Below are 13,685 nucleotides of genomic sequence, written 5' to 3' on the forward strand. Positions count from 1 at the left end.
GAAGATACTATGGCATAATACTCTGAAAGGAGGACAGTCCTATAGGGTCAGAAATTCAGAAATGTGGGTAATTCTATATTGGAATGCAAAGGATCCTTGTTTAGAATCAAGTGGGTGGTAACTGACTGGATTACAGAGGGACAGGTTCAGAGAATGCAGCAAAGAGCTCAGAAGAGTGTGGCAAAGACTGTTGGATGGTGCCAGAGAGGCCCAGTGTCGAAGAGCGTGAAGACCTTCTGCTGAGGGCAGCAGAAGAGACGTATTCCTGTTTTGGAGGATAATAAAACAAGAAGTCCATCTGCTTCTGTTTTGATTCTTAAATAGAATAATCTTCAAATGCAAATTCATAGATGAAATACTGGCAAAAAGGAATTGAAGATAGGTGAATGGGTAGTTAACTCACACTAACTACTTTAAATAAATGCCTCTTCACCTGAGCAGATTACTCTACTGAGAGAACTTGCAAATGAGGTCAGAGAACCTCTTTTGGTGGCCTTTAAAGAATTGCAAAACTGAAGGTACCATAAAGTGGACAGTGAACAACTCTAATTGAATTTTTAAAAGTGAAAAGAAGCTGTATGCCTCAGACTAATCATTTTATAGTTCTTGACATCAGTGTTGAACACAGATCTATAATGGATTATCATAGGGACAGGGATTAATAATGGGGATAATAGTTGACATCTACTGACTTTTCACAACAGCCCTATGAGGCAATTACTGTGAGTATCCTCTTTTTCAGATAAAGTAGTCTGCCCAGTTTATCTAGTTGATAGGTGTTGGTATTGGCTTCAAATCCAGGTCTTTCTGACATCAAATCGCAGGCTCTTAACCACTACACTAAGCAGGGATTACTAGGTGCCAGCATAGGTTCAGTAATTAAAGTCACACTTGATTAATACAATTCCGTTTTTTTGGTAGGAATACTGGTTTTGTTGAACGAGAAAATATAATGTAGTAGAGAAGAGTAAGGCATTTGGCAAGGTGTCCTGTGATATCTGTGAAGACAGGCATGTGGGGTTGTACAGTTACGTGGAGTAACCAGTGGTTGAACAGCTGTGCTCAGAGGTACTGATTATAATAGAGTCTTGCTGTCCTAGAGGGGGTCGTATGGCTGTGTCCATGGCCCTGACTTACTCATTTTGGTCAGGTACTTAAAGACCTAAAAGAAAGTTTAGGTTAACATGGAGCCGGAAGGGATAGCTAATTTGTTGGATGTTAGAGGCAGGATCCCAAAAGATTTCAACCAGTTGCAACAATGGGAGGAATCAAATACGATGAATCATGTGAAACCTATAATAATAAGGGTCTGCATTTGAGTACAAAACTCCAGCTGTGCATGACTTAACTCTGGCACATAGGTAAGATGGGGGTTTGGGTGGGCAGCTCAACATGAGACAGTGGCGATGGCTGCCAGAAAGTTGATGTGTTCTTTGAGTGCAATAAGGAAACACCTGTATTTGTTATCTCTTTCTCCTCACCAGATTGTAAGCTTCTTAAGGACAGGGATCTTGTCTTATTCACTACTGTATCCCCAGGAATGCAAGGACAGCAAATATGTGTGCAGTGGATGGATGAATGAATGAACAAAAGGCTTAGATAATCATGACTACTCTTTCAGATACCATTATTACTCTTAAAAAAAATTCAACCATCAGACCATATGTGACTTTTCTAATTAAAAGTAGTAGGTGCTAATTAGGGGCCCTGGTGGCACAGTATTTAATAACTCAGCTGCTAACCAAAAGGTCGGCAGTTCGAATCCACCAGCTGCTCCTTGGAAACCTTATGGGGCAGTTCTACTCTGTCCTATAGGGTTACTGTGAGTCAGAATCAACTCGGCAGCTTGTAACAGGTTTTAATTGTATTAATTCCAGTGAGATTTTTGTGTTGGCTAAATGGAACCAATGTCTGTGGTCCACATGGTCTTTTTGCTGCAAAGAAAAAAATCTTTAGAATGGAAATAATTTGAAAACTGTTATACAAGCAGTGCTAGAATTTGAATGTACATTACCTTGTCCCTAGCAGATCAACACTTTAGGATGATAATATTATTTGTTTCTCCTAATATATAATATGGTTTGATCGATAAGCTATTTTCTAGGAGCCTTCTTTTAACCCTGTATCAGATACTCTGGTATTAAAGCAGATATAAATAGTGTGCAGTTGAGTGCTGTATAACCTAAAGATGCGAAATAACCCTTAAAATGATTGATCTCCCTTAATTCAGAGCCATAGAAATAATTTCAGGCTGTGAATTAAGGGAAATCAATTATTTTAAGTGTTATTTATAAATTAGGGCCTGAGGTTCACTTTAATATTTTTTTTAATCTCCCCTGTTCTTTTTAGACTCATTAATTCTTGTTGTAAATATTGGTCTTAGAGATTGAGTTAAATAAAATGATCAATTGTAATCAAGACCAGGTGTGAAGATTATCATCACTGAGGGAATAAAGCAATCAACCTCCTCCTGCTCATGCCGGTTCAGGCCCTCCTCACCTCCTCCTGCTCTCCTGAGGAGACCTTGTCTTAGTCTCCAGTTGTCTCAGTGGAGCATCCGTGAGCCATGTGCTGCCCTGGTCTCCTTAGAGAGTTGATATGCCACTGCTGTTTGCTGAAGTAGAAGGATGTGGCTGTGTAGCTGAGAGGAATAATCAGGAAGGATTTGATAGACTTGTCAGTTCACCTTCACCTACAGTTCCATTAAGCACTGAATTTCAGTTTAAGGTGATGAAAAAAATCACAATGATTAAGGGTAGGGTTGCACAGCTGATTAATGTAATTGCTGTCACTAAGTTGTATACCTGTAAAAAGCTGAATTGGCAAAAGTTGTGTGATATATTTACAACAAAAAAGGGCAGCTGCCGTGGCTGCTTATGTACAACCAAACACCTCATGGGGTTTAGTTTCTTGGTTTGGGGTCTACGGTCATGGTTTCATGGGACATCCCAGTTAACTGGCCTAATATTGTGTTTAGTGCTTCTGTTCTATCTCCTAGTTTGTTGCATAGCACCTGGGATCTTAAAGGCTTGCAAGCAGCTATCCAAGATACAACAATTGGTTTCTTTTCACTGGAGCAACAGAAGAAGAAGGAGAGTCAGGAATAGGAGGAAGAAATGGATGTGTGGCTAATTGCCTCCATGAACGACTGCCTCCTTTGCCATGAGACCAGAAGAACTGGATGGTGCCCAGCTACCATTACTGAACGTTTTGATCAAAGATTCTGAAGAAGAATCCTGATCAAAAGGGGGAAAATGTAGAACAGAATTTTTATTCTCATAGACTCTAGCCTTTCTGGAGCCATGGAGGCTAGATGAACCTCTGAAACTATTGCCCTGAGATAATCTTTAAACCTTAAACCAAAAATATCCCCTGAAGTCTTCATAAAACCAAACAAATAGTTTAGCTTAACTAGTAAAGAATGTTTGCCTTGAGCATTGTGCTCTATATAGGATCAGACTGACAATAGCAACTTGAAAGGAATCTTAGGGGGGCAGTGAGTTTATGTTAATGGGGGTGGGACAATTCAGAAAAGGAGGGTGAGAATGGTTGTACCACTCAAAGAATGTAATCAGTGTCACTGAATTGTTCATGTAGATGTTGAATTGGTGTATTTTCTGCTGTGTATACATTCTCAACGACAACAAAAATAAAAAATAGATTCTTCAGAGAAGATATATAAATTACATGTGTTAGAATCTTTGGAAGAATAAGATTTAGGTAATACTGTAACAGCACTTGAGAAGGTAAACACTATAGATCCTTTAGAAAGTTTCAGAACATATGTCAATAATTATTTTCCTTTCTTCAGGTTTTATGACTTACCTAGTGGAGCCATTATTTACGGAATGGGCCCGGTTTTCAAACACCAGGCTCTCACAGACAATGCTGGGCCACGTGGGGCTGAATAAAGCCAGCTGGAAGGGAATGCAGAGAGCGCAGTCTAGCAGCGAGGACACCGATGCTGCTTTGGAGGAGTTGAACTCACAATTATTACCTCAGGAAAACCGGTCATCTTGACCCCCAGAATCAGGGGGACATACTGCCTCCTGGAGGGTTTTAGAAATGTGAAATGGGTCTTGAGGTGAGAGAACTCACTCTTGACTGCCAAGGTTTCCAAGTGAATGATGCCAGCATTATTTATTTCCAGGACTTCCTCTGTTGGATCATTTGAACCCACTTTTTCATTGTAAGACCTGAACACATAGCAATATGCATTTGGCTTTTGTGTAGAACCTTGAATATGCAAAGCCCAGCAGGAAAGAATCCAGGACTAACAATGGAAGTATCACAGCGTGCCACGTGTTTTTCAAAACAAACTAGAATTTATTCTTCAAACCGTGAAACTTGAACTGAATCTTTCAGCAGAAATCTCTTGGAATTTAACCAGTCTGATGCAACAATGTGTATCTGTACCTTCCACTAAGTTCTCACTGAGAAAACAGAAATGTGAAGTGCCCAGCCTCTGCTGCCTCTGGCAAGACTCAATGTTTACAAATCAACTCTGAAAATACTGGTTCTAACTTTGCCGTGGAGCATGATTGTGAAGGAACCACTTAGCATTTTTAAAGATCAAACCGTAGACTGCAGCTCTCTCATCCCCCTGGTTTGCCTTCTTTCTTCTTTGGATGCCACCAAAGCCCCCCCTTCGCTATGGTTTTCGCTTGTGCGCTGGAAACTGAGCATTTCTCCCAGAGTCCTGCCAAGCTTCCACTCCAGTGCTGTTTGGCAATGCAATTTAGTTTTAACTCTTAGGTTTTCATTTGGGGTGGGAGGGGAAGAACACCGATGTCCCAGCTGTATTATGATTCTGCGGTGAAGACATCGCATGTTGTTTTCACTACTGTACACTTGACCTGCACATGCAAGAAAAAGGTGGAATGTTTAAAACACCATAATCAGCTCAGGGTATTTGCCAATCGGAAATAAAGTGGGATGGGGAAGTGTGTCCTTCCGATCAAGGGTACTAAAGTCCCTTTCGCTGCAGTGAGTGAGAGGTACGTTGTGTGTGAACGTCTGGGTGCGTGTTTGCGTGCATGTCTGTGCATGTGTGACTGTGCATGTGTTAATTTATCCATGTGGGGAAGGATCTGCAATGTAAGCTTCTATTTATTATTTTAGAACGTGACATAGTGAGCAGCCACACCCGGGGGAGGGGAAGGTAGGTCAGCTGAAACAGATCGCTCCAGTTGCCTTAAACTATGCACAAAGCTAAGTGACCAAACTTCTTGTTTTGATTTGAAAAAAGTGCATTGTTTTCTTGTCCCTCCCTTTGATGAAACGTGACCCTTTGATGGGCCTTTTGATGCGAACAGATGTTTTTTAGGACAAAATTTAAGGACATAATTTTGAAAAACATTCCACTTTTGTAATTTGTTTTAAACTGTTTTATGTATAGTAAGCACAACTGTAATCTAGTGTTAAGAGAAACTGGTGCTTTCTTTTAGTTCATTTGTATTTCCCTTGTTACTGTAAAAGACTGTTTATGAATTATGTTTACAGTTTGTCGCAACAGCCATTTTCTTGGGAGGAAGCTTGAGTGTAAAGCCATTTGTAAAAGGCTTTGCCATACTCATTTTAGTATGTGCCTGTTGCTGTTAACTTTTGATGAATAAAAACCTATCTTTTCACATTTTATCTTTGATATTTACCTTACAACTCAATCCTTTGGCAATCTTAATGCTAAATGACTAGGAAATCGAAGACTTAGCTTCTTGGCTTTTGCATTCACTCATCAAATACTGACTCAGTCAGTGCTGCGTGCACCATCCTCTGAGGAGCTCTATTACGTGTACTTCACAGCCCAGGTATGTAGTTCGCTGAGTCCTGGCGAATGCACGGTGGAGGTCAGCTTTGAGCCCAGGCTCTTGACTCTGCAACCGTTTGTTACCACAGTTGGGGACTGCTTACCGCATCAGCACCTCTTGCAAATACTAAAGTACTCGTCATATTTATGTCTGTCATTGGCCTTTTACAAGTAATAAGAAATGTCCACTTAATTCTATTTGATTGACATCAGTGTAAGAAAGGTACCATCGGGCCTTCCCTCCAGCTTCCCAGGTCCAATTCATTCGAGGGAAATAGCGCAAACTTTAAAATCAGACATACTGGATTATATCTGTAGAAGAATGCTGTCCAATGAAAACACAATACAAGCCACATAAGTGATTTTCCATTTTCTAGTAGCCATATTAAAAAAAAAAAAGAATAGATTTTAATATTTATTCCAATATAGCCAAATTATTTTATTGTTTCAACATGTAGTCTATATAAAAACAATTATTGAGATATTTTACATTCTTTTTTTGATACTAAGTCTTTGAAATCCAGCATGTATTTTACACTTACAGCACATCTCAGTTTGGACTTCCTGTATTTCAAGTCCTCAACAGCCACATGTGCTAGTGGCACAGAAGGTCTGATGCAGCAGAGTTGAGTGTTACCTGTGGAAAGCCAATTGGCCACTCATATGAGGGGGCATCTCTGAAGCAAATTTGATGTGTCCAGAGTCTGATCAGGACTCCTACAAGCTCACATTTGTCAGCACATGGACAGTGGACCCATCTCATGTCTCACTGACATTAACCAAGCTCACAGTAACTGATGTTTGAAAAAATGGTATTGGTATTTAATTTTAATAATAAGAAATATTACTATCATTCTCTCCCTTTAGGCAAATCATCTTGGAAAGTCAAATTATGATCAGATTGTTGCTTGGTGAGCATGGAGTCTGAGCAAGGGAAGCAAGTTCCTCATTCATGCATCTCCCTGTGGGGATATGCCTGCTGATAGTCACACTTGTGGACCAGGGTACCCTCGTCCCTGGATGACGCTAGAGATTCTCTGCCAGTAGTTGCTTCTCCACTCCATTAGATATTCCAGTACCTTCAGCTGTGTTTCAGTTGAGCCTGCCTGGGCTCTGTTCCACCTGTGCATGACTGTTTTCCTTCTGATCCATCACTGGATACGTCTTACAGTTTAACACTAGAAGGATTATCTTATGTCCATTTACTCAGAGGGAGACACCCGTATGTCGCTCTTGTTTTCTGTCCATCATAAACACCCGCTGCAAAGTTGTATTTTTTTATGTATATGTGGGAATCGCCTTCTATGGCCCTGCTTCTTAATTTGCCCTATATTCTTTGAACACTGATTTACTAGAAAAAATTACAGGAAACATTTAAATAATTTAGAACCTTGCGTTTAAAATAAGTGAATTATGGAACAGAATGCAAAATTCAAATGAATTTTTGAGAAAAAAGCAGGAGACATAAAAGAATTCTTGAGCATCTCACAGCCCTGTGGGGGTCAATGCTGACCCTTGGGTTTAAGCTTTTGAGAGAAAAATTTGACAAGCCCGAGCTTAAAGAAAAAAATAAAACCTAGTTTCTGGTCAATATTTGTACTCGTAAATGCGATGGTCTGTAATTGTTCATCTTTGTATAAAAGAAGTAAAAATTTTATGTCCTTTGCAAATCTGGGAAATATATTTGTACCTTAGGTACAGGTTAGAGGTGGTAATTATTCTGAAGATTCCCTAAAACAGTCTCTTTCCAAAATGTTTTCTTGGCTCTTACGGCTATTTCCTTAGAACTTTAAACCTTTCACATCAGAGGTTCCCATCTGAAGGTATATTTTGTTTAAACTCCCCTCCTAATCCGTATCTTCTGATTGAAAAATACAGTGACCAATAGTTAATATGAATTCAGTATTGTTTTTAAATAAATGTGCATATTAATCACCATAACATCAGCACACATTTGAGACACAGCAGTACAGATGTGTACCAAAGTCTGTAGCCAGTCCTTGCCAAGGATCTGCAAAGAAGCTGCATCATTTTCAGGGCCCCCAGGGTCCATGGTGCCCAGCTGGAACTACCACTATTTGGTGGCGTGCTGAGAGGCACACAGCACATCCCCTTCATCTTCCCATGTCCTGTGCTGAGCACAGGGCTGGCACAAACTAGACCATCAATAAATGTTTGTTGAACCAATTCATGTGGTATTAATGTGTTTCCTTTGTGATCGGCTGCTAACGTAAAGGTTGGTGGTTCTAACCTACCCAGCCCATGGCCCTGCTTCTATAAAGATTGTTGTTGTTGGGTGCCGTCCAGCTGATTCCAACGCACAGCAACCCCACGTGACAGTAGAATTGCCTCAGGGTTTTCTGGGCTGTAACTTTTACTGAAGGAGATCACCAGGTCTTTCTCCCACGGAGCTGCCACCAGGGCTCCTTTCGTAAAGATTACAGCCGAGAAAACCCTATGGAGCAGTTCTACTCCGTAACACATGGGGTTGCCATGAGTTAGGGGCTGACTCTATGGCAGCTAACAATAACATATCATTAAATTATGAGACTAGTCTCTCTGCTCAAGTCATGTAGCAAGCTGTAATTGAGCTCCTGTTGTGTGCATTGTACTAGACATAACAAAGGGGTAATAAAAATTAGAAAACATGGGCTCGCTTCTCAAAATATTTGTGCGAATGACTTCTGAAAAGTGTTTGTTATATAACATGGCAGGTTTCCATATTGTACAAAATAAAAGCACTGTGTTAGGTGTTATTTAGTAGGAGAATGGTTTAGTTCTGTTAATGATGACAGTGACACCATTTCTAGTCATTCATGAATTTTATTACTGTTAACATCCATAACCAGTAAAATAATTTAGCTTTTAAGTTTGATTCTAAAATATAGTTTTAAATGTTCAATATGCTACCTTTAGTAAACTACTAACTTGTCTTTTATCAATCACAATAAAAGATTTTAGTTTTATACCTACACTTCCTAAGTTCTCCTGAAACCCACCTTGAAGTATGGTTGAATGGTGGTGGGAAGAGAAACACCCTTGTTTTCAACGTTAGATTTCTTGCTGCGATTTAAAACTGAAGTGCAGGTGACTCCTTGGTCTACTGCAGCTTCCCACTGGTCCCATCAAGAGTCTTGTTAAGAAATTCTGTCCTGTATTACAACATTTACCTTTAAGCCCTGCTACTGCACTGCATTTATATGGAAGAGATTTGTTGAGCATAGATTTGAAATGTTTCTTTACTGTTTAGGGTTGAGCCATTTCCTGTAAAGAATTGAGACTACATGATTTCCCAAACTCCCTTATCTTAGCTGAAGTTTATAAGGTATATATCTAAAGACAAACTTTTTGAAGGAAATTATCCTAAGGGAATGTGCCTAAAGTCCCTAGTTGAACATTTGCAGAAAACAGAGCTTCTGAATTTATAAGAATCATTACCACATGGGGTTAGGTGTTTCCATTGGGGGCTTTATCTTAAGGATTCCTGGTCATGATGATGGAAGCTGCATCTCAGGATGAACCCTGGTGAGGCCGGGCTCTAGGGAGCAGAACCAGGGCTCTCTCATTTGGAGATGCAGCTTCTTGCTGCATCTGCCTTTTCTCCCACACTCCAGTGCTTCTGTTACTCTGTCTCTTCTCCACCTTGCAGTTTCTGCTTAGAAAAGTGGTATAATACAGTTTTAAAAAGCATTGTCTTTACAGCCAGAAAGACGTTGGTTTCAGTCCTTTGTCACGTATTAGCTGTGGACCATTGGGCAAGTTAGTGAATTTCAGAGTTGCTTCCTAATCTGTAAAATGTCCACCTCTCAGAAGTAAAATAATGTATTGACACAGTAAGTACTGTATCAATGGCCGCTAAGGTTTCCTTCCTAATTCATTTCTTCATGACCTCTGCTTTAATTCCTCATGGATGTAACTCTACCTTGTGGCACAGTATTTGAGCTGCTGGTGCTAACTGCCTCACTCTCTCGAGATTTCCTATTCAAATTCCTGATAGGGAACCTGATGGGATCAGCTTATCAAGGCTGTGTCCTGGGTCACAGGCCAATCTATGGGTTACCAGGTGTTCCCACCTGCAGAAGGAAGGCAGAGGTTCAAATGCTGGGCAGGCTGACCTGATCCCCAAGATCAGCGCTTTACCTACTTCTCTACCCTTGCTGCTAACACCACCGTTAGCGAACGACTTGGCCAACCATCATCTCGGTCTCTTTCTTTTTCACCCTTCAGTTGATGCGCAGGTTCCGTGTCATAAATCCTTGGGAGACACACCTTCTTTCACCCTTAGATAAGCGCATGTCAGGCCAATGAAGAGGGATGGACCCTAGGCAACAACTACAGACTTTTATATCCTTGGTAAAAACCCTCTTATGAAGAGCCTGATCATTCTCCCCTGCCCTTCTCCCCAAATTAAGGCCTTCCCAGCTGGAAACAAAGCAATTAAGAGGGACTGTCCTATGGTGGGAAACTGGTGGCGTAGTGGTTAAGTGCTATGGCTGCTAACCAAAAGGTTGGCAGTTCGAATCCACCTAGGCGCGCCTTGGAAACTCTATGGGGCAGTTCTACTCTGTCCTATAGGGTCACTAGGAGTCGGAATCGACTAGACGGCAAGGGGGGTTTACGGGCCCAATGGTGGCCGCGATTCCCAGTATTGTGTACTTTTCCACCATTTCGTCATCTGATGTGAATTTCCTGTGTTGTAAATTCTACCTCTGTGATGTTAATGAGACAGGATTAGAGGCAGTTATGTTACTCAGGACTCAAATCTACAGGATTAGGTTGTATTTTGAGTCAATCTCTTTTGTGATATAAGAGAATCAAGCAGAGAGGGAGGAAGCTCATGCCACCAAGACAGAAGCACCAGGAGTGGAGCACATCCTTTGGACCTGGGGTCCCTGTGATAAGAAGCTCCTAGACCAGGGGAATATAAATGACAAGGACCTTCCCCCAAAACCAAGAGTGAGAGACAGCCTTCCCCGGGAGCTGGAGCCCTGAATACAGACTTCTAGCCTCCTAGGCTGTGAGAGAATAAGTTTGTTTGTTAAAGCCATTTGCTTGTGGTATTTTTGTTATATCAGCACTAGATAACTAAGACCGTATGGAATGGGAGGCACTATTTGAGTTGTCTTATAATTTATCCTAATGATCATGGGGATGGTGCAGTACCGGGAAGCATTGTTCCATTGTATATGGGTCACCGTGAGTCAGGGATCAACTTGACCGCAGCTAATGTCATTTACCCTCCTGAGAATGTCTAAATTACACTCATGTTCTACTCTAACCTTATGGAAGGAGCCCTCTGTGACCTTTAGAAGGGGCTGAAGCCATCTGTCTCCTCTAGCATCTCGCTCTTCAAAGTGCAGCGTCCCACAGGATTCTTAATACATCAGGTTACTGGGGAGACAAACAGAACTAAAGGCTCTTAGCTCCTACCCTCTCACCCCAAGCTCATGTAAAATGATGTAACAGTAATAACTTACTTAGTACTCTACCATTAACAGAATGTATTCAAAATCATTACTTCATTTAATCCTCAATTACTGAGGTATTATTCCCATTTTAAAGACAGGTTGTGCCTTCCCCAGGATCACATACATGGATCATGTAACTCCAAGTCCAGTGCTCTCTGGCTCAAATACTCTATGTGAAAAGTACTTTGTATACCCTACCAAAAAAAGACTATTTACATTAAATATGGCTATTGAAAACTTGAGTATTTATTTTTCATTTTCCATTATGTCTTACCATCTGGCAAATTACAGATTATCCAGTGTTAACCTTTCTACTGCATCAGATCCTAGCCACCCAATCTTTTTATTACGTTTATCCTTTGGTTCTCATCAATTCTTTAAAAAATACACTAACAACCTTGATACCATTTCTTATTTTCCCACCTGGCTCTGCTGTAGCCTTAGTCTCCTTGGCCCCTCTGACACTAGGTGGCAAACAGTAAAGCTTCCATAGCACAGTCACTCATTTTCTGAGTGAACACCTACTAGGTGGCAGCAACCAGAGATGCAAAGGTAATTAGGACCTGGGGCCTACCCTCAAGTCACTTAACATAGTAACAGAGTACTCTTGCTACAGAGACAGCTACAATGATGCGTTAGTTAGGTGCGTGGTGGAGGTTCAGAATATTTCCCAATCCAATCAAATATGTGCCCGTGTATATTTTAACCACATCTAAATCCCATTATACTAATATATGCTTCTTTTCTATTAAAGCAGGGTCTTTTATTATCAGTTTCTGAAACATGCTAGTTCCTTCCTATGTACAGGTATAACTGGTTTCTCTTCAATAAAGGGACCGTTCCGTTTAGTCAGTTTGCTTGCTAATTTTAATCAAGTAACAATCTTTAGAAGAGCCCATGAGCATTTAAATCTGTTCACTCTGATTAACAAAACGTGTGTGGAACATCAACACTAGACGGTTCTCTTTTCCTAAGACAGTTTTCTTGCTTAGATTAGCATTTTAGTATCAATTCTTTTGGAAAGTTGCACTTCTGATTCAATTTTGGAAAATGTTTATTTCAGAGTTTTAAATACTGATAAGAACTTTAATGGCAACTTTCATGGGCTAAAAGCTCTGATGACCACGAGTAATTGCAGAAATGACTCGGTTGCCCTGGAAGCCTCTGCACTGCACAGAGCCAGAACCAAGTCCATCTCCTTGTGAGCTTCTTGACAGTGGGGACCTGTCTTACTCATCATGAAGCTTCGGCACCTAACGGAGGGGCGGGGTGGGGGGAAGGGTAGTAAAGACAAGTCTGTGGAATAAATAACCCACCTGTAGGATAGTGGTTCATGATCTTTTTGGACCATGAACCTTTCTGAGAATCTGATGAAGGCTGAGGACCTTCTCTGTAGAAATACACATTCAGGCACACATATGCCTAGAAGGCTCCCTCAACAACAGACCCCAGGTCAAGAACACTTTTCTGGGAGTGGGAGGTGAGGCTGGTCCCTTTTTTCCCACCTGCTACTGGATATTTTTCCAAAACACTTGGGTGTGGAGAGACTACAAGCTATCTTGCTTGCACACGGCATCCTGACCTCATCTTGGCTCTGAAAAGGACCTGTCAGTTCTTTGGTAACCTCAGGATTCGAAAGACACAAGGAAACTATATAAAAATACTAAAATCACCAGTGAGGATTATGGCCTAACTCCGTGGTTGCCTTAAGAAATATAACTCTGATAATGTATCCTAAGGAAAAACAGAAACATTTTCATTACCATGGCCAGGCTGTGCTATATATTCCTCACTTATACCTGCAATGGGACACTGGAATACACTGTTTCTGCCTAACTTCGCGTGACGGAAGCTACTTTAAAGTATTGTGAGGACCTCTGTTTGCCTCCCAGATCTACCACATAACAGCTGTGTGACCTTGGCCAAGAAGCTGCCTCATGAGGTTGATGTGCACATTAAAGGAGATGCTTCTGCATGGAACATACTGAGCACAGTGCCTGGCATACAGAAAGTGCTCGATAAATAAATTCTAATTTTTAAACACAAATATATGTGTGCACATGTGTGTGTGTACATGTGTATAGTGAAGGTCTCCAAACTAGTCAGAATTCGTAGTAGACTAAACATTATACCAAAATTACTTACCTTTTTGAGCCTCAGTTATAAAATGTAGAGTTTTACTATTTTTACGATCTTTCACCTCAGGTATTGATGTTGGCTGGGAGAATCAGAAACTGAGTGGAGTGGGATGGAAAAACATTACACCAATCCCGAAAGCGGATTCGGGGCTTGAGGAACCTCAGGAAACTCCTACAAGCGACGTGACTGCCCTCCTATCCCTCTTGAGCCGTTTAAGAGAAACGGTGAACAGGAGTCATGGGATGTACCTTCTTTAAGGGATATGTTTCCAC

The 13,685-nt window shown here is 40.9% G+C and overlaps 1 protein-coding gene across 2 annotated transcripts in view; it reads left to right on the forward strand.

The window, feature by feature from the left end:
- PDE7A (phosphodiesterase 7A) overlaps positions 1–8,045 on the forward strand; it is a 137,465-nt gene extending 129,420 nt beyond the window's left edge. For both annotated transcript variants that reach the window (XM_004372558.2, XM_004372559.2), the window contains exon 13: positions 3,812–8,045. In XM_004372558.2, the coding sequence (XP_004372615.1) occupies positions 3,812–4,020 (209 nt within the window). In that variant the 3' untranslated portion in view covers positions 4,021–8,045. The remainder of the gene's footprint in view (positions 1–3,811) is intronic.
- The last annotated feature ends 5,640 nt before the right edge of the window (positions 8,046–13,685 follow it).

Source organism: Trichechus manatus, unplaced genomic scaffold (genome assembly GCF_000243295.1).
Source record: "Trichechus manatus latirostris isolate Lorelei unplaced genomic scaffold, TriManLat1.0 scaffold00018, whole genome shotgun sequence".
Taxonomy (NCBI): Eukaryota; Metazoa; Chordata; class Mammalia; order Sirenia; family Trichechidae; genus Trichechus; species Trichechus manatus.